Genomic DNA, 21303 nt, shown 5'->3' with positions numbered 1-21303 from the left:
TGGACAGGAGGCTGAGGTGGGCTTCTCCACACCCGGTCCTCCTCTTCCTTGGGGCTCTGTACCCTCCCACCTGGAGCGGTACCCCCTTCTAGAATAGCCAGGGCACCTGTGGCAGGTGTCCCGCACCATTCATCCACCAGTTCAGGGGTGCTATCCTGCAACTGGTATTCCAGGTCAGGGGGGATACCCCGGGTCTGGCCCTCAAACCTAGGCTCCAAAGCCTCCAGGTCAGACAACACCTGAACCTGGTATCCCCACCCAGGGACCAACCCCTGCGGTGGAACACTTGCCTGGCGCACCAGGACTTCCCTCACAGATATGCCCACACTAGTAGACAGTACCCACCTGGCCAACACAAGGTTGTGACTTAGTCTACCCCAAGGGTGAGACTCCTGCCCTCCATCCAGGGGCCACCCTGTCCACCAAGACAACCAAGAACACAACGTTCCTACCAGTTCAGGACCTCCCTCCAGCAACTGGTCTCCCAACCTAGGGTTTAACCCCTCAGTTTGTACCGGGGCCAGGGGCGAGGACTCCCTCCCTCTGCACCCCTTTCCAGAGCGATGCACCCTCCCTACTGGAGGGGTACCCCTGGGAACCATATTGGTCAGGACACTGGTTACAGATGTCCTTCCTTCCAGGTCAGGCAAATCCTGAACCTGGTCTCCCAACCCAGGGACCAAAACCTGCGGTTGTGCATTTGCCTGGCACGCCAGGACTTCTGGGGACTCACATAGTACCCCCTTGAGAGTGACACACAACTCATGTGTCCTGTGACAGTCTGCCTGGCGCAGATCTCCCGACCCCTGTCTACCTGACAGCGCGGGAAGATCCCCCAGGACAGAAGTGAGATCACCATGGTCACTCACTGGGGACTCAGCCCTTCCGACTGGTCCCTGACCCACTGGTTCTCCCACTGGGGACTCCTTCCCCCTCTCAAAGGGAACCTTCGCCAGCTTGCAGAGGCGCACTGAGCTGTCAGCTGCCACTACAGGGCGGAGTACACCAGGGATGATTTGCTCTTCAGACACCCACTGACACCTCACGGATGTCACGCTGGCTCCTGTGTCTCTCAAAGCCTCAATCTCCCTCCCATTGATGGTCACCTTCTGCCCATATTTCTTAGTGTTAGAGGGCAGTAAGGTTTCCTGGACCATCTCTTGGTCTCCTAGAGAGACAAGGGTCATAACTGCTAGCTCCCCCCAATCACTAGAAACCAAATCCCCTCCCAAAGCTACACTAGCTAACGCTGGGGTGGGGGCACCAGTGGGTGCTTGCTTCTTCTTGGGACATTTTGGAGCTATGTGGCCCACCTCATTGCAGTGATAGCAGGTAGGTGGGCCCCTGTTGTCTTTATTGTCCCGCCTGCCCTTAGAGGGCCATGGCTGCTTAGGTTTGGGGGTTTGGGATTCCTTTCCCTGGGAACTCTTTTGGGACCCTTCTGAGAACTCCTTTTGGTTACCCTTGTCCCCCCCACTCTTCTGCTGGGGACCCTGCCCACCTTTGGCTGTGGTACCCACAATTCCTCTGTGGACCCTGGTACTGGTCCAGCGGTCCGCCTCCTTAGCAAGCTCAATGGGGTCTGTCAGCTTGCTGTCTAAAAGATGCTGGCGCAGCTCTGGAACACAAAGACTACTCAAGTGCTCCCAACTGATTAAATGCAACAACCCCTTAAAATCAGTTACTTTACTGCCCTTCATCCAACCTTCCAGTGCACGCGAGTACAAATTCACACACTCCATCCAAGTCTCAGACTCTTTCTTCTTGGAGTTCCTAAACTGCAGTCTGTACTGCTCTGGGGTAAGGCCATACCTGAGACATAAGGCCTCCTTCATATTGGGGTAGGTCATGGCACCTGCTAATTCTAAGGGCTCTAGAGCACTCCTCCCAGAAGCCTCAAAATGTTTCCACAGGCCCGCCCCCCAATGCTGATCAGGCACACCATTCATCTTCAATGCAATTTCATGCGAAGTGAACCAGGCATAAATATCCTCACTCCTATGGTAATTCTGTACCAGGTCTTTGGGAATATATACTTTACCCCCATGCACTGGCTGCGCGCTGCCACCATTAGAACTGGCATCCACCTTCTTGGCTTCAAGATACAGTTCTTTCATGCTCAACTCATGAGCCAAAAGCAATTTCTTTTCCTCTAGGGCACGAGCCTCTCTCTTGTCTTCCGCTGCCCTTTTCATTCTCATGACTTCCAAGTCATATTCTCTCATTCTCTGATTTTCTTGTAACTCTTCTTGGGTGAGGCCCCTACCGGAGTGGTTGCTGCCAGCTCCTGAGCCTACTCTGCCCACTGGCAGATCCTTGCTGTGAAAACTGTTTTCCACATCCACCACATCATCTCCCTCTTGAGCCTCCCAATGGGCCCTCAAGATTTTTTGCAGCTCCTCCTTTCTGTAGGCGCTTTTTATGGGGCACTCAAACTCAAGGCAGAATTTCCTAAGTTGCTCAACTTTGTATGAACACAAATCTTCAATGCAAAACTCTAATTCTTCTTCTGCCTCCTGACTGGGTGCCTTTCCTTTCACAGACATGATGCTTGGAAGAGTTACTCAAAAATAGAAAAATCAAAACCAATAGTATGCGGTGGCGTAGTGGTCTGCACTCACTAGTGATGTACACCAATTACTGTGGGTCAAGTACAAATACAAGTTCAAATCCCACCGCCTGACCACCAATGTTAGATCTGGGGGTCTCTAGTTGGCAGAGGTAGGTACCACTGTCCAAATAGGGACCCTTGCTTCTAGTCAGGACAAGGAGATAACTCTCTGAGATAACCCCTGCTCGCCCTCTAGGTAGCTTGGCCTGAGCAGTCTAGGCTAATCAGAGGCAATGCGTAAAGTATTTGTACCAACACTCACAGTAACACAGTGAAAACACCACAAACTGACTCCACAACAGTTTAGAAAAATAAAGGTATTTAATCTAAAACTACACAAGACCAAAACGATAAAAATCCAACATACACAGTTCAAGAATATGGTTTCAAAGAGTTCTTAAGGTTGCGTTAAAATTCTTCAAGTTGCGGTAAAATAAACCACAGATGCGTGAAAAGTTCACAGTTGCGTCACGTTTACTCACAGTACCTTTAGTTGCAACAAAGTTCCAAAAGCAGAAGCTGGTGCGGTGGAAAACAAGCGATGCGTTGCTCCTGAGACCCTGGGGAGGCCATGCGACAGCCCCGCTGCAGCAGCGGGCGTGTTGCGACGAATCCGGTCTGTATGGGGAGGAAGGCCACTTGTATGGATTCTGGTGCGTAGGTTCCGTAGGAAGTCTGTTCTCGCAAAGGCACGATGCGACGATCTCGTAGGTGCTGCGACGATCTCCGGGGCGACGATGCGCGGTCCAGCGGCGATCCTTTCTCTCCTCGATGCGATGATTCTGCGACGACACTCGCAGCGACGTGATGCGGTCCGCAAGCAAGCGGTGCGGCGTTCTCACCCAGCGACGACAGGCTCTGCGACGATACTCGCAGCGATGTTCGATTCTCCCGCACCGGTCTGGTGCGTCCCGCAAACGAAGGATGCGACGTCTCTGGCAGCGGCGTCAGGCGCTGCGACGATCTCGACCTCCGTAGCGGCGGGCAACTTCTCGCATTGTCGGGGATGCGCTCCGCAAGCGAGCGATGCGACACTTTTCAGATTCAAAAGTCACTCAAGCTTAGTTTCAAGCTTCCCAGCACAGGTCCAACCTCCAGAGGCCCCACAACTGGATCAAGCACTCTAGGAGGGACATAACTCTCTCAGCAGAGTTCAGGGAAGCTGGGGGTGAAGTCCTTTTGTTCCTGGGACTTCAAAACAGGGAGCCAGCTCTTCTCAGGCCCTTGGAGATTCCTTCAAGACAGGGGACACAGCACACAGCAAAGTCCTTCCCCTCTCCTTGGCAGCAAAGCAACAGCAGGTCAGTCCAGCAACGCAACAGCAGGACAATCTTCCTTCTTCAGAGTCAGCTTTCTCCTTGGCAGATGTTCCTTCTTGATTTCCAGGATGATCTAATTTTCTGTTGTCAGGGGTCCTGTACTTATACCCCTAAAGTCTTTGTTCTCTCTGTGCATGTGGGCCCTGAGCCCGGTCTGAACCAGTTCTGGGGTTTCCTGAGTACTTTGTTTTGCTGGCTGCTTCTTTCCTTTCAGAGTGAGGGGCAGGGTACTCAGCCGCCCAGCAGGGGGGTGGAGCCAGCATTGTGGAAGGCAGGCACAGCCCTATTCAGCCCAGGTGCTAACTCCTCCCACCACTCCAGTTGCAAATGCAGTCATTCAGCCTAGTGCTGACTCATCCATCCTCCTGGGGAATTCCCCAGCCCCTGTCACTCTCAAACCAGACAGTCAATACACAAACAGGCCCAGGCACACAGAAGTGTCAGACAAGAGAACAGCAACTTTCTAAAAGTGCTGTTCTCAAACACAGGATTTAAAAACAATCTTTCCCAAAAGATGTGTTATTAAATTCTGAGTTCAGGGATACTAGATACTTATGTCCTATCTTGTTCCTATGGGAAGAAATGCTGTTAACCACTGTAGCCAGCATCCCCCATGTTAATCTATGGAGCAAGATAGCCTTGCAATAGTGAAAAACGAAAATGGCTGTAATTCACTACCAGAACATGTTACCTGCACCAGTACATGCTCTACCTTTCACATACACTGCACCCTGCCCAGGGGGGTACCTTGGACCTTCCATAGGGGTGACTGATGTGCACGAAAAGGGAAGGGTTAGGCCTGGTCAGTGGGGACACTGTCCAGGAGGACATGGCAGTTCCAAACTGCACACAGGCACTGAAGTGGCAGGCCTGAGACACCATTTTAGGGCTACTCATGTGGGTGGCACAATCAGTGCTGCAGGCCCACTAGTAGCATTTGTCATCACCAGCCCTGGCACACCCAGTGTACTTTACTAGGGACTTCATGGTGATACAAATATGCCAAACATGTATATCCAATCAGAATAACAATTTACATAGAGAGCATATGCACTTTAGCACTGATCAGCAGTGGTAAAGTGCTCAGAGTGCTATTGCCAACAGCCACGGGTCAGGAAAAATAAGGGAGGAAGAAGCAAAAAGTTTGAGGATGACCCTGCAAGAAGGGCCAGTTCCAACAGGTGTCCTAAAGGGCTCCTACTTCCATCACAAGAGGCAGATTAAGCAATGACTAACGAGGTGTTTAAACCTATTATACAAGAGAGAATTGAACCAGTGCAGGCTATGTAAACACTTAAATATTACATTGCTGCGAAGTAAAACAACAGATCACAAGGTAGCAACCTGAACACAACCTCCCCACACTGGTAAACCAAGCTTTGTGTGTGTTCCTCCACTGAGATGTCTGGGGCTGAACGTTAATTTGTAAACATAGGACATGCAGTCACCCGAAATGAAAAACGATGTTTTTTTTTCATAATACCTAAAACAAGAAATATGGTAAAAACTCACAATGGGTACACAGCACAGAGCCAGTAGCAGAACAAAACTTGAGGCCTCCCCCTGCGAGGTGCATATAGATGTACAGAGGATGATATCAGTTTGACAGGCAGTTTTATAAAAACAATAAAATGTCTATTTGCTAAACGGGCACGCGCCACACGGAGTACCGAAAAAGTAACCAAAAGATAAGAGAAGTTTTTTTTAGCCAATGGTACTTATTTTTAGACCTCGGAATGATGAAACTTTGAGAGGACCTGTCCGGATTTTAACCCCTGATCTGGGGTCGAACAAAGACGCCCTAATACCCCCTCTCTGCGTTTGAACTTGGCTCAAGGGCATAGAGCGCTTAACACAGTGACACTGAGCTGATGCAATCTGCTCGAGATCACATGGTTGCGTGGGTGGAGGACCAGTGATTTAGACCAGTGTTTGTGTTTCCTACTTGTATGAACCACACCGTCCCTTTCTCGAAGCTCCTTTCCGCTGCTCTCAAACAGTGCCCGAGTGCCCCACATAGTCTGCACATAGTCGTCCAATAAGGATGTCCCCCTCGCAGTACTCTGATCTAATTTTTTTTCGCGAATGGGAGGCCCTCTGAAGACACTGAGACATGTTGGGGTTTTCAAGAAAGCTGCCCATAGCTGAGGATTCCTTTCTAAGCAAAAGGTTACATTTTAATTGGCTAACAGTAACACCTGTTTTTCAGAGCTAAGAAACTGTGGAATTTATGGCTCGCAATATAACAAAAGCTTATTGTGCAGATGGGGCATTTTTTATTGTCTGAAGTTTGCATTGTATGAAATTTGCTTAGGAATCTACATTTAGACGTCGGTGCTTACATAGCACAAACAAGCGCTGTACATATGGAGGGCAAGGAGGCGATTCTGTTGATCTAGTGCGATTCAGCTATTTGCATTACACTTGACGCATACATTTCTATACCAATAAAATGTGTCTTGGAGCACAGTGTTCCGCTCTGAAATTTAGCAGGAACTCTCGGCAAAAGTAATGTGCTGAAGGGCCCACCCCCCCGCAGCTCGGGGGCCCCTCTGTCCCGCGGGGGCTGTGGGGCCTGTGCTACGCCCCTCCTGTGAAGGTCTCAAGGCACTGGAATTGCTAACTGCTTCGTGGTGATCTCTTCATTCGAACAGCCAGGTCTTGAGTTCTTACCTCAATTGCTGGTGCGATGAGATTGTCCTTGGGTGCAGGGGAAGGTCGTTCCAAGCTTTGGCAGCCAGGTGTGAGAAGAAGCGTCTGCTACTGTTGCTATGCCGGATTCGGGGGGTGTCTGCAAGGAAAAGGGAGCTGGATTGTAAGTGTCTGGTCGGTTGGTGGAAGGTCAGTCATTTGTTGATGTATGCTGGTCCTTTGTTGTCCTGAGCTTTGTATGCGTCTTGAACTGGCATCTCTTCTGGATCGGGAGCCAGTGTACCTTCCTGACATGGGGTGTGATGTGGGTCTGTCTACTGTAAGAACTGATAACAATAAGTCCTTGAGGCACAGCAGACGTAAAAAGTTGTGTGAAATGTGCAGCAACTGGAATATCATGGTTAACGAGTATGTTAATGTAGTTAACTATTCATGGCATCAGTTTTCAACCTTCTCTGAATGAGGGCACGTATAGTTCTAATGACAGGTGCTTGGGGAGAAAGGTGTGAAGTTAATTTTAGCCTTTTGGCAGGTTCTGCTCTTTTTCCATTTAAAGGTCGAGTAGCGCCCACAATTTAGAGTCTTGCACTCTCCAACTAACTCCTCCTTTCTGCTTTCTGTGCATGTCTGTACTAGTCTTGCCTTTGTGTTTATGTTTTTCAGGAGCTGTTAATTGTGACTTGTATTCAAAGTGAGTGGGACGTTATTGTGTTAAGTGTTTAGTAGTAGCATTATGTGACGGGCCAAAACAGTTAAAGAATACAACTCCCTACACACGAACACAACCTTTCAGGATGCGTCTGGACCTCACCGGGTGGGTGCACTCAAGAGTTAGCAGCATTTCTTAGGATCAAGTCGAGACCTGGGGCCCCGCACTGGTGCAGCAGAGAGGCCCGGCTCGTGCACCATGCCATAGAGTTCAGGCTATTTTTTGCGGATCTGTGGATAGTCACTATTAATAGTTGCCACAACACACACATACTGTCTGCTCATTCTGAGAGCGCCAAAGGCTTGGATGCATTCCAGGGCAGGAGCATCTCTCTCCTGTTTTTCTATCCCCTCTCTGGCCTCCATAGGTTTTCCTTCCCAAGCTCAGATGTGGAGGTAAAGCAACAGTTTGCACAGATGCACAGCGTAACGCCAGACTGCGGGGTCCGTTCATTATGCATTATAAGTTGTCTGCTGAAAATTAACATAAAGAACAGTTTAAAACTTTTTCAAAAAATCAAAAGAGGAAAACTGTTCTGGACCTTGCATAGAAAGTAGCAGTGCACAAAGCGAAAACTCGCACGAAGGCTCAAGTTCATGAAATATTGTGATTTGGAAATCTGGTTTTAGCTTGGAGAATTGTGGGGCGGGCAATTAACAGCAGTTAATGACAGGTGGCACATGCACAACCTTCACCCCCCAAACTCACCTCCCTCGTGCAGCGACGCACGCTCTTCTCTCCCGCCTGATACACCTCCCTGCCCCCCACTTCTGCTGAACCTTGGGCAAGTAAATCAGGAGTCCACTACGGATTAATATTTTCTACACCACAGTATACGCCCTATTTATGGCATATCGACTGATTCAACGGAAAATGTATTTAAACACTTCTTTTATGCAGCTATTAAAGTGCCATACCAGGTGGATTGATAATTTAATGCGGAAGAGGCACCCTCCGACTTCCATGAAAGGCACGTGGCGGGTGCGTGTTGCAGCTGGAGTCCCTTGAAGTTGTGCCTGTGGCTAACAGAACAGCCATAAACATCCTGCCCACTGTCCGCTTTGCGCACTTCCTGTTTGCACAGAAAGGGGAAGAGGGCGGCGCCTCAGGACTTCAGAAAGTAAAAGTGGCCAGCTTGGGCACGCAAGTGCAGCGCAGCCAAGCAAAGTCCCAGCTTTCAGCTCTGAATGGTTCTGCCTCACCACCAAACAACAACGTCACCTCTTCTGACTGAACGGACAAACTGAAAACAACGTTGGTTAAACCAACACATACCCCATAGAATTTATTTCGCTTTTCATGGTCTATCTAGATTTATTCCAAAAGCCCCATGCTGCTCCTCGCAGCACCCCTCTTGAGTTCTCGGACGAGATGACTGTGCTGAGGGGGCCCCAGCAGCTCAGGGCCCCCCGCACCGCGGGGGCCTGTGTTAGGCCCCTGTGTTTAGGGTTTTAGTTGAAGGCAAACATGGTGTCTGTGTATGTAGAGCAAAAGGAGTACAACACAAATTGCTTAACTATTAATGTATGCTGAGTGGGAGTGGTGTGCCCTTAAAACAGGCAATGACACAGCAGAGAGGGCAAATTCATGCAGTCTTAGCACATTAGAGCAAGTTACTCTGGATGGAGCCAGCAAAAGTGGAAAGAGAGGTTGATAGTTGTAAAGTAATCCCTCTTGCAGTTAAATGCAAGCACTTGAGTGGATGAGGAAGAAGGCACTCAAGCAGCCAACAATGTTCAGTGAGCAATGAGTAGTCTACTCGGCTGAGCTAAGATGTGATTGACAAGGTCTCAAGTCAATAACTGCAATAGACTGATCGAAGAAAACCAATGATTGGAAAGGGTGACTCAAAGTCCAAGCTGTATACGGTGAGAGTAATAGGAATTGTTGAAAGCTGTGCTGTCAAAAAACAGGCCTAAAACACTCAGCACCACAAAAGCTGGTTTCAGCAGATACTGCACGTTTGTGGACAACATTAACTTAGGGTGCTGCCAGACTAAGTATATGCACCCCCACAGGATATGTTGACCCTAGGACCATCAAGCTTTGCAGTTCCACAGTTAGCCCCCTAAACCTAAAAAGGGAGCAAAAAGTTCTGGCAACCATTGAAGGTGACAACTCTGTACCCTCAGCAGCCATGGTGACAGACTTTAAACTTTTTCCTCAGCCACTCGTGCTTTCTTTTGCGCAGAGAAATATACAAAAAATACACAAAGGTGCGTTATTAATATTTATTGACCGTAGTGATTCTTGCAATGGAAATGTGGGCTGCGATGGTGAATGGAAGCAGGCAAACGTTTTAATGAATATCAGAACAGTGAATTAAACAAATAATTCCACCATCTTGTTGAGACAACTTATATAAGCATACATATACAGTAATATAACTATGTAGCGTACTCCTACCATACTGAACCCTAACCTACATGTCTACGGTATAGATGTATGTTTTGCCAAGCAACCCCCTTCTGGATGATCTAACCCTATTATCTGGTGGGTAAGAGTGTAAGACCCAGCCTTGGTCGTGAACTGGACACCCCACACAGAGATGTCGTTTAGCTGCCAGGAGAAAATATTGGCATGCAGGGGCCCCTCGAAGCCAGCAAAAGTGTCTCCTCTGATTCTGTTAGGAAACATAAAGTTATATATAGAAAGCATTATCCTTGCCTTGGGCCAGGGTTTGTATTCCACAGATAGCTGCATCGCTATATGGATGTAATAATAAAACACATTTGTGTCACACATGTGAGGGCCTATTGTCTAATGCCAAGTCAGTACAATAGTGTTCTCATGAAGTGTTCATTGTCAGCAAGATCAGAGTTTCCAAGGGAACCAGTTCAGAGTCACAAATGCAAATGTGTGACCAAAGTCTATGTGGCAAAGAGAAGGCAACTTTATATGTGTGCATGTACGTGTGTACATGTACACATGGCACTAGTTCCTACTGGGCCTACCTCGGGCACAGGACAGCAGGGATAGTGGGATAAATGAGTGCTATTCAAATTACAAATAACATCCCCTATGACTGAACCAGCCATCCAGAACTGACATTGTAGAATCAAAATAACCCAGAACTTATCACGGAGGACGGCATCTCTCAATAGAAGTTTCACGTCCTCTTCCTCACACAGTCCATAACTCAATTCAGAAATGAATGAAAGTAATATTTTACAGGCATATGTTTGAAGCGTTTAAAAAAATACAAATTCAGTTTATTTGATTTATTCTAGGAACTATATATAAGAGATGTTGAAGTTGCCTGTCATAATCATTTAAAGGTATGTAATATGAATATCTCAAGCCCTTAAATTGCATACATGCGCATTTAGTGAATGGATCAGCAGTAATGTTTAATGGTTTTAGCCAAGACAGTGTGACAATAATTGAGTCATTCTTCATACATTGACAAGCTATTAAGAATCTTTTAACAGCGTGGAAGTGCACAGATCTCATAAGGCTTGGGGGGTGTTGTGAATCCAACTGAAGGAGACAAATCAATATGAGTTACGCCAGGAGGAAGCTCCAAAGTACACCTTTGAAGAAGACTTGTAAAAAACAAAAACAGCTCCATTCTTGCAAGACTTTGGCCAATACAGATTCTTCGACCTATAACAAAAAAATGATACAATCTTTTAAAATATATCAGCATTTTTTTTTGGTCTGAACCCCATCTCCTGCTTTTAGGCTCTTAATATGCCACATTGTTTTCTACATTGGAGTAAAGCTCTCTGTCTATATTATTCTGTGGTTTCAGTTTCTACACAATTTTTTGTCAGACTTCTAAGCATCATAGGCTTCTTCTCACAATTTGTGTCTGTATTTGACTGTTACTAGATTCACAAAAAACCCAAGCTGAATCCACACAAAATATATACAATGCACATTTTTATCCCCCTCCCTCATTTTAGCCAAAGAGGGATAAAAAGTGAACCATCCACAATAGCAGGCATGACTGATACATTTGAACATTTCATTTTATATTCTTATCTTATTTATCATGAAACATATATTTGACATTGAATCATCACTTCCTCTACAAAAACTGAAAATATTGGGTCGCTTCAGTCAATGTCCACCCTTACTGCAGATTTGGTGGTATTAAAATAAAGTGCATTTTTTGTGTAAATACACATCTGATACGTATGACTTTGTGGGTATTTGTCTCTTTACCACAGTCCTGCCCACTGCCAATTCCACAAGAACAGTTGATTCCAGCATACATGCTGATTTCCTGCAGTTCTAGTTGTGATCCTAAATTACAATGTTGTATTGTTGTATATATTGGTTCTTTGCGGCATCTGTTTCCCTTTTGATTTGTGATTGCACTTATAGTATGGCTACGTTCAACTATAACAGAGAAGAACTAGTCAAAGCATTGTTTGGTAGTGCAGCATCATCAATGACAACAGTGCGGGACTCACAGTCCAATACCACGGAAAGCTTAAAACAGAAATTTCAAAAATTGGAGAGATTAAGGTAGTTAGAGCTCTCCAAAAGATGGCATGAATTAACACTAAGGAAATATTTAGAAAACAAAAAGGTCCCACGAGGACTCACTTTTCCAAATTCTAACGATCTGGACACTGATCTCCTCCAGGAATGAGAGAATAATCTATTTCATAGTTCAGCCACTATGATGACTATATTGATTAAACATGCGTTAACGAAATCAGAGAGATTACTGGAAGAGATAGCTCAAGTGGAAAAGGAAATTTTAGAATTTAATTTGAAAGAGGCAACAGAGAAAAATTATGAGATTTTGAGAGATCAAATTAATAGACATCAGAACATGATCAGGGATAGAAAAATGCGTAAAGTACAGAGAGACAACAGGGATTACAATGGAAGTGTGTACACTTTTGCGAAAAGATTTGATAAAGTGATTACCCAACAAAAACAGGTACAACAAGACAACCCCCCAAGTCTAGCCAGTGGGGAGAGTAGCTCGGACGTGTCATCTGTAGGGGAATCTGCAGGCCCGTCTATACCAGCATTCAATCCACTAGGCTATTCGACTTTTTTAGAGGAACTGAAATGGTACAAAATGGGTGCAAACCAAAACCTAAATCAAACAAGACCATGAGAGGGGGGAGAAGTGTCAAATCAAGAAAGAACAGATAAAAAAACAGGAATTAGAAAACAATTGCAGACGAAGGGAAAACAGATGTTGGCATGAATTTAATCAACGAGGATAAAAATTTGATAGTGAACCTGTCTGATCATGAATTGAACAATCAAGAAATTGCTGTGCTGAATAAGGTACTTGGCTATTGTCTGAGCTATGCTTGTGATTTTTCAGAGGTTTATGTAGACTTGTACAAATTTGTAAGATTGTTAAAATTGTAGAAATGTTTTGCTGCGAATCCTGGAAAAATCTATGATGTAAATAAAAGCACTGAATTAACAGATATGACTATTACAGATGTTAAAGACATTCATTGTTTACTTTCTATCAATGATGGGTGTAACATCTATGAGGCACTCCATGATCTGCAGATACAACCAGATTTGTCTAGTGATAGCAAACTGGGGCCCAAATCAAAGCTTATACCTTGCCTGTACACGCTGCCAAAAATCCACAAAACAGCTGAATTCCCACCTGGCCGCCGGATAATATCAGGCATAGGGTCACTTACGGAACACAGCTATGAGTTTGTGGATGTGTATCTGAAACCCTTTGTTTTGAACTTGCCGTCCTATGTACTCTAGATATATTGCAGAAATTTGAAAATGTAGTATGGGATGAGAATTAAATGATATTCATCACATTGGACGTTGAGAGCTTATATACTTGCATAAAAAAAATCTTGACAAGATGGCTCTGGACTCTTTTATGTCAACAAGAAATGCGAGTTTGTACGAGTATTCGGAAATGTTGAAAGAGCTTGCTGACATCATACTGTCTAATAACTACTTTCTATACAAGGGAGATTGATACCAGCAGCTACAAGGTATAGCCATGGGGTCCAGGTTTGCCCCCTCATATGCCAACCTATTTATGGGTTGGTTTGAGAGGAGTCATGCCTAGGCACGTGGTGCCTCTGAGTAGACACAGAAGGTCCACTATTGGGGAAGATTTATAAACGATATTGTACTGATAGGGACAGGAAGTCTGGCCCAGATGGAGGAGTATTTTGAGGATCTCAATGCTAATGATCTAAATGTCAAATTCAACATGAATTCTAGCAAAACAAGAATATCCGTCCTAGATGTTGAACTTTACATAAAGGATAGTAAGATGCATAGTACCCTTTTTCGAAAACCGACTGCCTGCAATAGTATTTTAAAAGCAGACAGTGCACATACCCTTTGGTGAAATGCTGCCAATAAAAAGTAAGTGCAGCGAGGGGAGCGAATGTGAAAAAAATAATCTAAATAGTCTGACTAACAGACTATCGTTGCAGGGGTATGATAGCAAGACATTGGGTGCAGCAACAAAAAATGTGAAGAAGATCAATAGGAGGGATCTCCTGATAACAAGTTTCTTGGAATAGATGTGGTTAAAGCTAATGAGAGAGGAGGGAGGCAACAGAGAGTTGATGCTGAGGCAAACCAAATCCAAATGGATTTCGCGTTTGCGCACAGTGGAATTCGGATTGAATGTGGAACATGAGTTCCACTATTTTCTTTAAAAATATAAATGGGGGTTTCAATTCTCAGTGTGTTGATCTGGTTGCACTACATGTGTCACCATTGGAATGATCAAGATAGAGTACTTATAATGGTCTTCAAGCATTACCAAAGGTTTTTGGCTATCAGCTTCACTGATCACTTACAGGGTGTTGAATTTGCTGCTTGGTTTGACTCTCTGACTAAGGCTTGAATTCGATATATTCCTTTTTTCTAGACCATGTTGGTCTGCCTAAAGCATGAGGAATATGTATAATGTTGGAACATTAGTCATTTTATATCTATTTTTACACTTTGCATTACACTAACTAAATCTAGTGAATAACGGACATATGAGTGTCATAGGGTAATGTCTTTATAGATTGCTGCCATGGTACATCAGGTGTTCACGATGCTTTCGTCAATACCGGTGTCAATTGTGTTTCAGTGAATGAGTAGAGGAGTCAATATCATGTTGTAGAAAAGTAGTTGCTTTGTGAATGCTCTCCTTGTCTCTTTCTTGTGACTTTGGTTGGAAAGGAACCAAAGGTGTTAAAAAGTATTGAGTGCATATTGCAGGCTTATTCTTGCTGTTATTATTGTTAAAGTAGTCATGTTGGAGTTGCTAGAACGAAACTCTTTGAATATAGACACCGTTTCGCGTAATTGCAGATGTGGTTTCTCTATAATGTAGTCCCCTCTAAATGAATATGTACATTGCATCGCATAACTGAGGATGTGACGGGTCTTTGATGTGGACCACTCTAAATGAAGTATGGGGCATTTTGTGGAGGTACAAGTTCAAAATAGTGTGGTGTTAGCGTTCTAGACGCTACCGGCCTGCATGTGACGTAACACGCACCGGTAGTCGACGCAGGACTGCGCATGCGCGAACGGCTGTTCGCGCGCACGAGAGCCCGGCAGAGCGCGAGTCCCAGCAGACGCCCGGCGCTCTTCCACAGTACATCTTGTAAATTAATAAAGCCCTTTACTTCCCATATACTTGCTTCTGAGTGATCATTAAGGCAAACATGTGCACTTGTACAGTGGCGACGAGGAGTGGGATCTGTCCACACGAAAAATAAGAAGGAAGAGTACCTGATGAGACAAAGTAGGTAGAAGCACAGGGAAGCCCAGGACGAAGATCACCTACGCCACCAACCTGCAGTACATGGAGGGACGAACGAAGGAGCTATAAAACCCTAGGGGAGAGCGTGGCAGAGGCACAGAGAGGAATCAGGCGCATTGACTGTCGGAGAGCCTAGAAGCAAGGCGACCAGTGCAGAAGCACGGTAGGAACACCAACCACCCTACCTAGGGCCCTGGCTGAGAAGGGCGCCCACGAGGGAGCGGGAGGAAGCGCGCCCAGCTCCATAACGCCACAAGCCGAAAGCGCCAACGCACCTGGCAGCCCCAGACGCCAGGGAGGAGACAATAGCGCGCTGGGCAGCCCCAGAAATCAGGAAGAAGGGCCAGAGGGACAGGTCAAGATGAGCAATCAGGCGTCATCACTCACAGCACCGATCCCGTTCCTACCCAGGCCAGGAGAACCACAGATGAAGTCGGAGGACTGGAGGGAGTACTTCAAAAACTACTTAGAAGCCCTGGAGGATTAATCCACAGACGAGTTCACCCCCGCAAGACGGAGATGGATATTGCTGCACAACCTGGGCCCGGAGGGCATAAGAGTGTTCAAGAACATTGCGACTGCGCCGATACAAGCAGCTGATGCAGATATCTTCAAACAGGCCTTAGATGACTTAGACACCCATTACCGACCGGCTGTATGCGTCTCCATAGATAGGTTCAACTTTCAGCAAAGGAAACAAGGCGATGGAGAGTCGGTTGACGACTATGTGGCTGCATTGAGGAGACTGGCAGTCACGTGCAAGTACGGGGCACTGGAAGAGGACTTTATCAAGGACCAGATAGTAATGCACACCACCAACTAGAATGTGCAGGACAAACTATGGGCTCACGGTGAGGCAACATTGAAAGAAGTGATTGCAATGGTGAAGAAAGCTGAACTCTCCAAGCGATGCGCAGAGGCCGCAAAGAAAGAAAGTGCGCAAAGAGTTATGGTCAATAAGATTGATGACGCGGAACCGTCGAATAGACACAAAATGGCGCCGGGAGACAACCGTGGAACCCGCAAATGGGCGGGAAAACCGGGACAAGCAGGAAGACAGTCCTCAGTCACCAGATCATCGTGTTATAGGTGTGGGAGTGCGAACCATGCAGCCCAAGACAAACGCTGCCCGGCTTTTCGTGTAAAATGCATGTTCTGCGGCCTGATTGGCCACTACAAGAAGGTGTGTCGGAAGAAGGAGAAGAAGACGATGGTGAAATATATAGCGCACCAACAGCAGGATGGAGACGCCGAGGAGGAGTCAGGCGAAGACGACGAAGTGTTGTGCATCGAGGAGCAGGTACTAGGCATTGACACTCAGCGATCCGACAAGCCGAGAGCAGACATGTTAATAGGTGGAGTGAAAATCAGGATCGCGATTGACTCCGGATCCCCGTACACCATTGTGCGGAGATCGGTGTGGGAAGGGGATTTCAGACCGAGCCTGGGCCCACAGCTAAACCCACCGGACATCAGACCAGTGTCGTACACGAGCAACCTGATCCCCATGGTGGGATACCAAAGCCTCCTGTTCGAATTCCGAGGGAGAACAGCTACCTGTAAGCTATACGTAGCTGGGAAGGGCCCCTCCGTGCTGGGATGGAGAGACCAGGGCGACTTGGGAATCAATCTAGACCCAGGAGGCAAAGAACAAGTGCTGCTGACAGACAGCGAGCAATGGCCTGATTTGGAGAGGGTGAGAAGAGAATATCCCAAACACTTCGGGGGCAAGGTGGGCAAACTGGAGAAGTTCATGCATAAAATTGTGCTTAGAGAAAACTCCCAGCCAGTATCCCACAAGGTCCGCAATGTGCCCATTCCAGTGAGGGAGGCGGTCCAACAAGAACTGTCCCGACAGGAAGAGCAAGGGATCATCGAACCGATCGACAGCTCAGAGTGGTTGGCTCCCTTAGTGGTCGCCAGGAAACCCAATGGGAAGGTGCGCCAATGCGTGGACTTACGCGAGCTGAACAAATGCTTGGTGGTGGAGAAGTTTCCCCTTCCTCGGATAGAAGAGATGCTGGCGAGAACCAGGGGTGTGCAATGGTTCTCCACCGTTGACCTCACGTCGGCGTACCACCAGATCGACCTCCACCCGTCCAGCAGGAAGCTGACGTCCTTCATTAGCCCCTACGGGTGCTACCCGTTCCGCAGGATGCCCTTCGGTCTGGCATCTGCCGCGGCGGTTTTCCAAAAACTCATGCATCGCCTGTTCAAAGATGTCAAAGGCATCCAGTATTTCCAAGACGACATCCTGGTAATGGGGATGGATCGTAAAGACCACGACACCAAGCTGGACAAAGTGCTGAGCGTCTTACTCACGGCAGAATGAGAGAAGTGCCGATTCGGTATGGCATCCGTCACCAACCTGGGGCACGAGATAAGCGGACAAGGGATCACGCCCAAGAAAGACAATGTGAGAGCAATCTGCGAGGCCAGGGCCCCTAACAATAAGGATGAAGTACGGTCATTCCTAGGAATGGCCGAGTACTACAGCAAATTCGTCCAGCATTTTGCAACGAAAACGCACAGATTGCGACAACTGATAAGAGACAAGGCGTCGTTCCAGTGGGATGACGAAGCTCAGAGGGAGTTCAACGAGCTGAAGGAGAACATCAGCCAGGCCGTACCATTGCAGGGACATGACCCAACGGGAGTCAGCATCCTTACCACTGACGCCAGCGAAAAAAGACTGGGAGCAGTCCTCGCCCAATAGAGAGAAAACAACACAGTTGAAACACTCAGCTTTGCGTCCAGAGCACTGTCCACAACAGAAGTTCAGTGTAATCAAGAAGGAGATGCTGGCAGTTGTATGGGCCATGGGAAAGTTCCGGCAGTTCCTGTGGGGCACGAGGTTCCGCCTACAAACTGACCATAAGCCACTAGTCAAGGTACTAACCTCAAGTGGTCATCTTTTGTCTGATTAATGTTTTCATCAATAGCAAGTATGACAACTATGCACCAGCCTCATATATATCTTACTCGGGTGTCTTTATATTTACAGTGATTCTCCTTGTGGAACACTAAAATATAACATTGATCATCCTCATGCCTGTCATTTTTGGGAAACGGATCAACGGTAGTATATGTCTACACTTGGCTCAGGTAAATGAGTCGGTGGTCAATATTTACATCATACATTGATGATGATACCAGATATCTGATATATATTCTTACTTTCCTTCTCCAGACATATTAATACAAGCATATTATTGACGCCGAGAAATTTTAAACAGATACGTCTCGAATATTAACTATCAAGACTCGAGAAAGGCGTACAAAAGGTAATTGGTCCGCTATTAGGGTCTCAACCTTGACTAGTGGTTACATCTTTATCATTATACTCCGTTATTCTAAATAGACTTGATCTGGGCATCATTGTATCTTTCAGCGAATCGATAAGAAAAGGACACAGCGAATGAACATCTACTGGCTATGGTCTTAAGTTTTGCGCTATTTACCTGTAGCAGTATTTTTTCAACGAGGATACCACATACCAATTTCACAGGTATGAGTGATCGTGAATAGATGTTAGTTTATATTGAGCCCTTTGCATTTAGCAATAACTTTAACATCATTTATATATGAAAGTGTTTGGGTTCATAATACACATCTGCCTAGGCCTCCCAAATATCATCGACATTAACAATAAATCATTGTGCGGTCCTCCACCCCGTTTTGCATTTGTATGGCATCATGTGCTCATTTGACTCTCAATTTACCTCGCATCAATATTATCATTTTTAATTTTGATATATTTGTTTTCTGTGCTTTGGTATATCGTCTACCTGCCATCTGTATAAAAAAGCCTCCTGTGTGTTTTTCCTGTCTCCCCTTGTAAGTTGCCATCATTATATACATTGGGGCTTTCTCTTGATCTTTGAAATTGTCAAAATTATGATATGCATAGAGCTACGTTTTGACTTAGAATTTTGAAAATTATAGCACAAAGAGGTCTCTGAGTACTATACAATCATGTTTCAGAATATGTTTATCATAGGACATGTTAGAAACAAAGTAATGATCTTGGACCCAATAGCTTTAGGTTATAGGTAATGTGTAAAGTAATATATGACATGGAATATTGTATTCTCCGTATGTAAAATGTTTAACTTTATATTCTCAACTTGTGATTGTAAGCAACCAGAGAATGGTATTTTATTATTTCTTTTTTTACATGTAATTGCAGGTTATAACTTGTGGCTCCTGAAGAAGGCGTTTTCGCCGAAACGCGCGTCGAGTACTTTATCTTCAGCTTGGTTGTGGACACTTTTTAGTATCTGAGAGTGTCTTTTTATTTATTTAAAATGTTGTAATTCATGCCATTATATGTCTTAATTGCATATATTTTTATATTTGAATTGTCATATAGTCTGATTATTTTCAGTTTTCTATATGATTTTTATTATGTACATTAAAAACATGCTTGTTTTTTTCAAATGATTATATTTTCCCTTTTTTACCTGTTCCTTTCGCATTTGGGTCCAGTTACTTGTTGTCTATTATTAGGACTGCCTAGGAATTTCTGCATATACTTTGTTTACCCTGCCCTAGGAGTCTGTTGTAATTACTACCCAGGGGGTCCTTGTTTTTTCCACAGTGAGAGAGGAGTTATCCATGAGTGACTCAGGAACATTTCTGTACCGTGGGGACAAAGTGGTACCCCCACAAGAGCTGATCCCCACATTGCTGAACCAACTGCACGAAGGTCACCTCGGCATAGTGAAAACCAAGTCGAGGGTGAAGCAGATGTACTGGTGGCCAGGAATGGATATCATGGTCGAGAGACACGTCAGGGACTGCAACCAATGCCAGGAGTCAGACAAGGTGCTCAAACCATTGAGGCCAGCTTTGGGCAGTTTCGAACAACCCCGTGATCCATGGGTAGATGTAGCTGTCGACATCCTATGGCCGATATTAGACGGACAAGGAACGGCCAAGTACTTGTGTGTGCTGGTGGACAAGTATTCCAAATGGCCAGAAATTCATGAGCAGGAAGAAATGGACTCGGAGGTTGTCATCAAATTTCTCACCTCAGTGTTCCTGAGGGAAGGCATCCCAAGGACGATCTTGACAGACAAAGGCCCGCAGTTTACATCAGATAAAATGGCACAGATGCACAGAGAGGAATGGAATCAAGTCCAAACACACGTCAGTGTATCATCCTGCCAGCAATGGACAAATGGAAAGGTTTAATCGAGTTCTGATGGGGTCCATTCAAGCTGCCATAATGCAAGGAAAGGACTGGGAAACAGAGATTTAGAGAATGCTGTGGGCGTATAGAATTACTCCCACAGCAACAGGGTACAGTCCCTTTCAGATCCTCAGAGGCAGGCACCCGTTCACGAAGGACAATGTAGCTTGGAGAGAAAAAAACATCACCAGTAAGTGGTCACCTGCTGTGGTCCAGCACAACTTGGAGAAAGCCCAAAGAGTGTACACTGACCACTACAATCGAAGGAAGAGAGTGAAAGGCTCTTCGTTGGAAAAAGGGGAGTGGGTGAGAGTTAAACAAGCAGTACTGAGGAAGGAGGGAGAGAGTAAATACAGCCCACCCCTACAAGTGGAGGAAGTGTACAGCAGAGCAGCCCTCCTTAGTGACGGCAAAGTGTGGTCCCAAGACCACATGGCCAAGATAAACAAGATAGTGAAGTGGCCATAGGAGAAAAGCATCAGCATGCCCTTTCAGGTACAAGACGGAGGAACTGAAGAAAAAGAGTCAGTGGACGAAAGCATGGGAGGTGGAGATGCATGCATGGAAAGTGAAGACCAGGTAGAGACCGGTGTGAAGGAAACATCAGCGAGAGCAGAATCGACACCAGGGAGAGCAGGACATAATCAAGTGAGAGAAAAGGTGGAAAGCCCCGCTCCTGAGGCGCTCCGAAGAACCTCCACTCCGGTAAGACGCACGCGCGCTGGGAGATTGGTAGTCAGACCCTCACACCTCAGAGACTTTGAGTGAGAGAACATTGAACATTAAACTGTCTTAATCCTTTGTGGAAAAAAGGATGATATGTGGTGTTAGCGTTCTAGACGCTACCGGCCTGCGTGTGACGTAACACGCACCAGTAGTCGATGCAGGACTGCTCGCGCGCACGAGAGCCCAGCAGAGCGCGAGTCCCAGCAGACGCCCGGCGCTCTTCCCCAGAACATCTTGTAAATTAATAAAGCCCTTTACTTCCCATATACTTTCTTCTGAGTGATCATTAAGGCAAACGTGTGCACTTCTACAAATAGCATCTTGTTTTTACAAAAATCTAGTCAAATGAGGTTC

The 21303-nt window shown here is 46.0% G+C and overlaps 1 protein-coding gene across 2 annotated transcripts in view; it reads right to left on the bottom strand.

Moving 5' to 3' along the window:
- Positions 1-9508: 9508 nt before the first annotated feature.
- LOC144762422 (cytochrome P450 2K1-like) overlaps positions 9509-21303 on the bottom strand; it is a 579377-nt gene continuing 567582 nt past the window's right edge. For both annotated transcript variants that reach the window (XM_078647602.1, XM_078647603.1), the window contains one exon: positions 9509-10897. In XM_078647602.1, coding sequence (XP_078503728.1) covers positions 10716-10897 — 182 coding nt within the window. In that variant the 3' untranslated portion in view covers positions 9509-10715. The remainder of the gene's footprint in view (positions 10898-21303) is intronic.

Source organism: Lissotriton helveticus, chromosome 6 (genome assembly GCF_964261635.1).
Source record: "Lissotriton helveticus chromosome 6, aLisHel1.1, whole genome shotgun sequence".
Taxonomy (NCBI): Eukaryota; Metazoa; Chordata; class Amphibia; order Caudata; family Salamandridae; genus Lissotriton; species Lissotriton helveticus.
The sequence above is the reverse complement of the archived record's forward strand: the minus strand, read 5'-3'. Positions and strand labels throughout refer to the sequence as shown.